Raw genomic sequence first — 9,562 nt, 5'->3', positions numbered from 1 at the left:
TGTTATATTAGTTAAAGTAAAATAACCATATACTATATATATATATATATATATATATATATCATTCCTTCCTGTGAGATATTTTAAAATAAAAAATTTGATAGAGCTATTACCCAATTACTTTTATTTTGTTTTTTTTTTTGAATACTTGAAATTTGGTTAAAATTTTGTTGAAATTTTAGTTGAGATTTCTGGTCGAAATTTTCTGGTTGAAAATTTTTCGAATTATTACAACATTAGTTAATTATTTACTTATAAATTATTATCAGAGAAAGAAGTAATGTTAAAAAAGGATAAATACTTACAGTAATGCTAACATATCACTTTTAAATCTCTTAAAAAAAAAAAAAAAAAGCTTCACAAGAAACGGCTTTTTCTTTTTTTTTTTAAAAGAAGAAAAACTTCAATTTAATTAATGGAAAAAAAAAGATTAAAAAAATTTTCCATTATTCTTTTTGTTTCAAAAATTTTTATAGAGCAATAATAATACTGTAAAATAAAGAGAAATTGAATGTGTCAAAGGATTAAATAAATTATCCAACAATGTCATTTTGGTTGTACTTTGCGATATGCTGCCGTATTGTCCTAAAATGAATTTCATGTCATTCTCATCAGCTTCTCTTCCTTATCCTAATTCCAAGTAAAAGAGCACGAAGAAAAAGGGTTTTAGGAACATAAAAGTGTGAGAAGGTCATTGCATTGCCATCTGTTATTATTATACTCAAATCAAATCATTATTTCGGCGCACCAATAAAACACACACACACACACATTTATATATATAAACATATAGAAGTAGTATGGAATGAAATAATGAAATAACCTGATATATCTAACACATCTTTCCCTTCATTTATTCATGATTCCCTATGATCTAAAATGCTTTTCAATTTAATCTATTTGCAAAATTTTGAAATTTTAAACAAGAAACTCAAGCAGCATAAAATATTAACGAACTCAATGGAACTAGTAATTATATATATATATATGTGTATATAACAGATCAATATTTGATCATTATCTCTTAAGGAACTTTGGTTAATTACACTTTCTTGCAGCCATCCTTACGATAGTAAGATATAAGTTGGAAATCACCAGTTACCATTATAATGCTTTTAATTGGATTTAATAAAAACAAAAGTGAAGAAACTACAACAGAACTGAGGGTATTTTTAAAATGTATTTTGAAGGAATTACAACCAAATTATATCGTTAATTAATTGGTAAACAAAACCAGCCATTTAACCAAATGAATTACAACAGTACAACATTTTATCGATGTGTTAATTACTTGATATATGAAAAAGTGAAAATAAGAAAATATATGTACATTATGCATATATGATTGAAGTAATTGTTTAATTATTCATACTATTAAGGATTAGTAAAATAGCACTTAATCAATTGCAGTAACTGGAAAACTGTACAATTAACTTTAAAAGAATAGTATAGGATCACGATCAAGTGCAGGCAGGAATCATCGAAATATGTAACAGCTGAACAATCAGACTGAAATATAGTTAAATACTGGAACAAATGAAAAAACTCCAGTGCAACAAAATGAGAAGTTTGATAGAAATCCTGATAAACTGCTAAGATCTTCGAATGAATGATGAATACATAGGAATGGATGGAGCAAATGAATGCTTCACCTTTACATACAATCTAAAACGAGCACCTAAATAATTGAATAATTTATACAATGCAGGAAAAAAGAAATGTACAAAATTGAGCCATGAAGTGAAAGAACATGAACAAGCTCAGAACAACTGTACAAATATACGACTTCCACGGATTCCACTCCTTTCAGTACCATTAATCACTGTAAAAAAAATAAAAAATTCTCAATATGTTAAAACATTAAAATGAGGTCTAAGCACGTCAAATTGCGGTAGTGCAACTACCGCTCACCGTGAAAAATAACACATTAAAACGTCATGAAGATTCAATGCTGTTCAAAAAAAAAATTATTGAAATTAAGGTTGAAATATTCCTGAAAAATGCAAATATTTCACGAATACCAAGTATTAGAACTAGAAAGGAACAGAGCAAGTTTGAAAGAATGAAGTGATTCATGTCAGTCCTGTTTAACGGACAGCAAAAGTAAGAGATTGTGATATCAACTAATTGGAAAAATTGATATGTTTACTTTTTTGCCCCATGAACTTTAAATTGATGACCGTATGAATCAATTTTTGAGTTTTGATGGGGCGCAAGTCGAGTTCTTGATCAAATTGAGCACGGAATGAGCAAGCTGTACAGCGTCTGGATGAGCAAACTTTGAATTGACTAAACGTAAAAATTCTTCCCGTCCTCCTTGTGAAAGCAGTAAATTAATATAGTTGTTTTGCCTATCACTGATACACACATGTTGGATTGCCCATGCAGCCCACATCTGCGCTCCGGTTATACCATCCTGCCTCAACAATGCAAAAAATGGCACGAATGATCTGAAAAGTAAATTGCATATCCTCAAATAAACAAACTTCAGTGCAAGTCATTATTCAGCAGAGAGTCAACCAAAATAACAATTTCCTTGTTGCCCTTAAAAAAATTTCAAAGAAACATTAAGAAACATTTAAGAAACATCAAAGAAACATTTCCCTTTTTGATCAAAATAACCGTCAAAAATTATAAAAGAGAAAAACAACACTTGCCGATAGGCAACCATAGTTAATAGTGCTTTGGGCCATCTTTTTACTGCCATTACCTAAAATTAAGTAAAATCAAGAAATTCTGTCATATTGCATAATGGAACGACAAAATACAAAAGAGTGCTGACGATAATGTAATCTTGGATGCCTCTAGAACCCTCAGATATCTGAAACTTATTTATCCGTTATGCCAGCTGTTATTACTGGAGAGAAAACGAAAACGGTTGAAATGGTAATGGATAACTCGCTTGTTAGCTGAAAAAAACCAACCAGCGATTGATTACAGTGATCCGATGTCGGTTCAAATGTCCATGGCCCACAGTCTAATAGATTAGCCAATATTCCAGCAGCGAAATATGAAACGTCGATATGTCTTGCATTACCAATGGCTGCAGTGTAACTGTCAGGCATCAAATCACTTTCCAGCAATTCTCTGAACAACTTTGCAATTTTCGAGATATACAATTCTAAGATTAATAAATTAAATAGAACTGTAGGACAGTGGATATCTTATTAAGAATTATTTGATAGCTCCGCTTTTCACTAGCTTTTCAATCGTTAAACATAAAATGTACTTACAGAACTGTTCGAATATATCGGTGATGTATTATTCGCTTTTTCAGACCTTTTACTTCCGCAATATTGTTCTAGAAAAAAAAAAACAGAATCATTAACGTTCAATATCATTCCCCTAAGAAAAAAAACATATACTATGTACCTTAAAATCGTCTGTTTAGGTTCCATGTAAACGTTAAGCCTATCGGTAGTTCCGGAGCAAAAATTTAAACATTCCATGACTGTATCTCACTTTAGTTCATCATTAGCCAACCCTTTCAGACTACAATATGTGTGGTACCCAGATAAAGTATGACACTTTAGTTCATCATTAGCCAACCTTGTCAGACTGCAATATGTGTGGTGTCCAGGTAAAGTATGACAGGAAATTAAGGGTAATGCTGCAGTAAACTGAGACTAAATAATATGTAAAGTACATAGTATTCAAACTACATAGTATGTAAAGATGGTTAACTTTTTTTTTTTTATATATCGCGAACCACAAAAGGCACTTACCAAAAGGCCAAGAACCTTGGTTTGTATATTTGTATTGTTTTGGTATTGTTCCAAAACGCCAAATGCAGCTGCAATACCACCAAGCTGCACGAATAATCGACATGTAACCGGCGATTCGTCTAAAACAAATCATCAGAATGAAAACAGAACAAAAGAAAGATGATAAGCTGAAAAAAAACCCAAAGAAATAAGCGCCGGAAAATAAGAGAACTTGGCAGAACAACCAGTCCTCACATTTAAAAGTGACGCTTTATAGTAGTTATAACTGTTAATATAAATCATTTTACTTATTGTTCTCTTATTGTTTATCTACTTCTTTAACAATTTAAATTTATCTATTTTTGACTCATGAATACGGTTAAAAAAACGCACTTATCGCACGTCATAGTGGAAAAAAAACCTGTTGTGAAATTAGTAAACACATCATCCGCATTATCAACCAGCTTTTGCGGACTAGAAAACTAAAACCTCACCACTGGACGGTAAGGTTCCAAAATTCCGGCTTAAAATACCTGGTGAGTCATGCAAACAACACATTATGAGTAACGTGAGAAAGCTATATATATCATCTCCACATGAAAGTAAAATACCTGTCAAATTCCAGAGTGCAGAGAGAGTAAATTTTACTGTGAAATTATTGAAATTGTCGTGTCCATTGTCGGGATTATCCAGATTTTCATTGATCATTTCAATCAAATGCGCAACATACCGCTTATTTGTAGCTAAACGATGGCTTTGTTCTGTTGGCAATTTGGGTGCCAAAATTGATACAACTGCGATCGTCATTCTGCAACAAAAAATAGTGTGGAATTCCGCTAAATTTTAGAATAAAAACTGCATTCGCGAATTTGGAACTGGCAAAAAAATTCTCAGGTAGGAATCAGCTTAATGAATTTGTCCCATGTTTCAAATATCAAGACATAACGAATCCAGTCCCTCAGAGAAAATGAATTTAACAGCAAAAAATCTTAACCTTTTCATTCATGAAAATATGAGCTCTACCTTGAAACGGAAGGGTCCCGTGTGTTTACCATTGATTCTAAAGCTACTTCACATGTTCGAAATATATCAAAATTCAGTGATTGTAATAAGTGATCGCTACATACAGTAAGCCACACATTCTTTTGCAGCTGGAAGCAAAAATGAATTTCATTCAGAATAACTAACTTAGAGATAGGAAAGTTAATTGCGAAAAGAGTGAGGTGAAGGAAGTCCTTCGTTTGCACTTTTCCTGAATTTTTATCCAACAGATGGGACCGTTATCTTTACGATAATAACAAGATAATCTTACCTGAACCATCCGAGGATGATTTTCTGCCGCATCTAAGCACCGATCAACGCAGTGTCGTGTCTCCAGCGCGGTAAGTTGATTAATTCGCTTCGATCTACAAAAACTTGCTTGTTCGATAAATACAAAAACAATCAGGAGCTGTTATACATTTGAAAGATTACATAAATGAACAAGGATAAACAATATATCTGCCTTAACTACCGTTTATTTCATTACTAGCTCACTAGCAGTCTGGCCAATTATCCAAAACTTACTTGCAGAGATGATAAAGGCAAGCGCTCCCTGCCATCTGTATTGCAATGTTTTTTTTGTGATTAAGCATGGATAAAACAACACCCTGCAAATTTCAGAAAAAGTTATGAATCTAAAATTCCAGGTGAAACGTCGATCGCCTATGGTAAATTTCATTTTTCATTAATTTCCGATTAAATTCGCCAAAATGAGTGGCTACGACATATAATTGCGAACATAATGAAATTTCAATCATATGGAGGAAACTTGCTAAGTGAAAAGTTTACCCGAACAGTGAGACGCAAATCAGCGGGCTGAAATTCATCATAGGAGGTTTGTAGAAGATAATATACGGCTTGTAATGCATGCGATGCAAAAGCCTCTCGATCTGGACGCCAATATTTTTGCAATGAAAGAAGACATTGATCACGTGTGCCACCGCTAGCTATCTGTCGCGCAACAACAACGAATGTAATACACTCACATCAACAAAATTTTAATGTTCAGATAGTTCATAAATTGAAAAATAATTACAACATTTCTGCATTAATATTCAAAATCTTACTTGCAATGGTTTATCCCTTTCATACGGATATTGATAAGGATGTCGATTTAAAGAGGTGTCCAAAAGAGATATGTAGATCAAATGTGGATGCATAGATATGAATTTTGTAACGTAATCAATAGTAAGTACAAGACTATGAAAATTCAATGCATTTCCAGCAACGTCTAAGGAGCAAAGGTTCGGCCACCATGGGCCGAATTCTACGATATCACGGATCACCAGTGTTCCGATATCAATTTGAAACGGTTCACTATAGCTAAATTAGTGGTCATTTCATTGAGTGTGCCAGTTACTAAATTTGGAGACATATGTTTCAAGCGTTCATTTATTTCAACCTTATAATAACGATTGCATCATAGATCATCAGTTCTACACTGAATATTGGATTGTCACTTCACTAAAGCATATCTTTTGCGTCTTTATAAAAAATGAAACATAAAAATGTACTTAACCATAAGTATATTTTAAACAGCAATGGAACAATCAAAAATTCCTTTAAACTACTAAACATACCCGTTTGGTAAAAACACATCAACTTTTTTGTCCGATATATCCAGAAATGTTAACTTATTGAGAAGTGCTAATGTATCCAGAGCTCCATTCATGTTTACAGCGCGAGAAAATCTAAGTCGATGCATAACAAGCACTTCCAAAGTGCCACTGAAAATAGAATCAATTTTATTCACATAGGCTTGGTTTTTAACTGGAAAATATGAAAATCACTTATCTTATACAAAATAATAGCTGAATCTATAAAAGTAAAGAAGAAAAAATGAGGTAGATCAACAGAAGTGAAAACAGCTTACATCAAATTCTTTAACGGAGAAATTGTTGTAATAACTGTTTGCGATAAATCAAGAACTCTCATGTATCGCATTTCTTTACACACCATTTTTAATTCAGCATCTCCAAATGCTGGTGTTTCAGAGACAATCAAAGTTGTCAAGTACTTCAAATCTGCTAGGCAGCTAATATATGTGATTGGTGTAATACCTGAAAGTGAACAATGGTAGAAAAATCATGGTAATACAAAGTTAACTTTCGTTCACATATCGACTGTTCAGTCCAGCTGTATCAGTTGAGCTGAACAGTTTCCATTTCCTACATCAAACTTGTTAGCGACGATAAAAGAGGATCATCAAAAAAGAGAAACCCTAAAAATCAAGGCGTAGCACGGAAATCCAACTGATTTAGTCAAAGTATGCTCATAGAAGAATCGATAAACTTCACAAATCACAGTTTCATGCTAACTTACCAGACATGTCCACGTACTCCAGAGATGTTAATGCATGAGGTCCGAGCAACTGTAAAATACTATGCAAATCACGAACGGAATCGCCAACTGAAGTGTCACGGATAGTAAGACGCTTTATTAGATGCATTCGCAACATTTCAACTGACATCACCGACAACAAAGAACATGATAAATGTACCTGTAATTTAATTACTACGAATCTCTTGCAGAATGCTTTCCCAGTTAATAAATGCTAAAAAAAATATCAATGCCCCGATGAAGCTCTAAATAAAGATCACACCTTGGACTTTATTATTTTTTCCAGCGGAAAAGTATTGAAACTTTTGATAGAAGCCATAGCATACATAAGAAGGAGATTCAAAACTGGTAGTTCTTCTAGCCCTTTCAAATTTTCTCTTGAAAATTAAAAATACTTTGAACATGATTTGAAAAATGAATCGATACCAATAAAAAATGCGCACATGAGTTTTCCAGTAATGCTAAAGACATAGAAAAGTTGACATTTGAACATTTTTCAAATTAGTTCCATTATTTTTCTCTTTGTTTGAGAACCCGAACTTCTTTTGTCAGCATCTTCATGTCACCATTTTATGACCGATAATGTTGACTTTTGACCATGAACTATTCGTCAATCGTTACTTGATGATATTACTTTATAAATAATCTAACATCGGTTATTACTTTACAAATAATCTAACCTCGGTTAGGCGGAAACGTTTATCAAAGAGTGCCAATGTTTTACGGTTAAGCCAATTGTTGAAACGAAGTGTAGCCATCAACGAATCAGAAATTTCCGATGGTAGAGGGTTCTCAATGGAAGGAAACCAGTGATATTCAAACATCGTTCTCGCAACTACCTGTAGTGATAATCGAAACAACGATGATGGAGACGACTCCATACTATCATCGTAGAAGTTGCTTGCCATTTTATAAAACAAATGAAATCTCTGAAATTAAATTTCAAATATGAACCTAATTCCATTCCACTAAGTTGTATATTTCCACGTTGACAAAGAGATGAAAACTCTTTTTTTTCGGTCAGAATATTATATACACATTGACGCAGACGAAGTGATGGATGGATAAGAACCAATCAAAGTTAACAAGGTATTTAAAGAATGACGTATGGTCTATTTCAAGAAAGTCAACGGCATTATGCTAATAGAAAATTTAAACCATTTCCGCTTATTCCACTTAATAACACAAAGGTAATGTAAATCAACTAAACTGTTGAATTGGTACACAGAAATGTTTTAAAAAAAAAAAAAAAAGGTAAACGATGGTGCTAATGGACGAAAATGGGAATTTTTAACGATTGACAATATAAGCACTATTTGATGAAATTCATACATAAGCGCCATTTGATGAAATTCATACATTAATATACATTAGTAATTAATTGCACAGTTATAATTACATTTAATCATTACCGCATATGCTAATAATTTATAATAAAGTATTGTCAGATTATTACGTCAATAGTAATATTATTTGCTAGAATTACTAATATTGCACTACTAACAAAATACCAATATGCATTAATTATTTCCAAACTGCACCACAAATACATGGTGTGCTACTACATTTCAAAATAAATATATAATGAATTCCTAACAATCTATTCACTCTGTCTAACAAAAAAAAAAAACCGGTAAATATTACTATTGTTTAATATAAGTATTCTATTTAATTTCGATTATATTACAACTAATTATATTATTTCCGGTACTACTACCATTACTGCTGCTCTTCACCTTGTAATATTTTGTTTCCAGTTCAATATTAAATCTAACAACACTATTATTGCCAATAATTAATTACAACTAATTTGTCCAAATGTAGCAAACTGAAGTGCTTCCCGTTTCTTATCGTAAAAAGTGGACAAACATTTCCCTGATAACCGAATTCCTAATTTGGCAATTGTCACATAAACATTAAGACACAAATTTTCATTTTAATACGGTCCGTGGAAATTTGGTCACAAATATTTTGTGGTCAGATTTTGCAATGCATAAAATTTTTTCCTTTCCCTTTTCTTTTCTTTTTTTTTTTCCGCTTATGGTGATATTTTCTGTTTATCAAACACTACAGTATTTCATATTTTAATAATTGAATTTGTATTCATTTACTTATTCACTCGATTTTCTCTCTTTTTTTGTCAAATTCATTATTTTCAACTTTTTATTGGTAAATTTTTACTAAACTTTTTCTTTTTTTCCTTGTTTTTTCATTTAAATTATTCATTATATATTTTTATATTTAGCCGTTGACAGGTGAATCTTTTGTTTTTGGTCGGGCGAAAAAAATAATTTAATCGCTAATATTGTCAAAGTATTCTTTAGCCTAACGTAATTTGCGTTAGGTATCATATTATGATGAATAGGTATCATATTATGATGAAAACTGAATGATTCACGTAATCGGAGTTGAATTACATGAATGATCAATGACTCTGTTACACGAACAGTATCGAATAATCGTTATTGTTTTGTTGG

The 9,562-nt window shown here is 32.0% G+C and overlaps 1 protein-coding gene across 1 annotated transcript; it reads right to left on the bottom strand.

The window, feature by feature from the left end:
• Nucleotides 1–2,188: 2,188 nt before the first annotated feature.
• LOAG_06495 (leucine Rich Repeat family protein) lies at nucleotides 2,189–8,016 on the bottom strand (the record flags this gene model as incomplete). The annotated part of the gene is made up of 15 exons (XM_020447155.1): nucleotides 7,766–8,016; nucleotides 7,068–7,245; nucleotides 6,619–6,805; nucleotides 6,326–6,472; nucleotides 5,813–6,068; nucleotides 5,535–5,696; nucleotides 5,271–5,353; nucleotides 5,017–5,110; nucleotides 4,728–4,855; nucleotides 4,316–4,512; nucleotides 3,726–3,844; nucleotides 3,234–3,301; nucleotides 2,925–3,087; nucleotides 2,658–2,710; nucleotides 2,189–2,450 (listed from the first exon to the last, which is right to left on the bottom strand). The coding sequence occupies exons 1-15, from the start codon at nucleotides 7,991–7,993 to the stop codon at nucleotides 2,189–2,191; spliced, it is 2,325 nt and encodes a 774-aa protein (XP_020302585.1). The 5' UTR covers nucleotides 7,994–8,016.
• Between the last annotated feature and the right edge of the window lie 1,546 nt (nucleotides 8,017–9,562).

This window comes from Loa loa (assembly GCF_000183805.2).
Source record: "Loa loa unplaced genomic scaffold supercont3.474, whole genome shotgun sequence".
Lineage (NCBI taxonomy): Eukaryota > Metazoa > Nematoda > Chromadorea > Rhabditida > Onchocercidae > Loa > Loa loa.
This window is presented reverse-complemented; position numbering and strand designations above follow the sequence as displayed.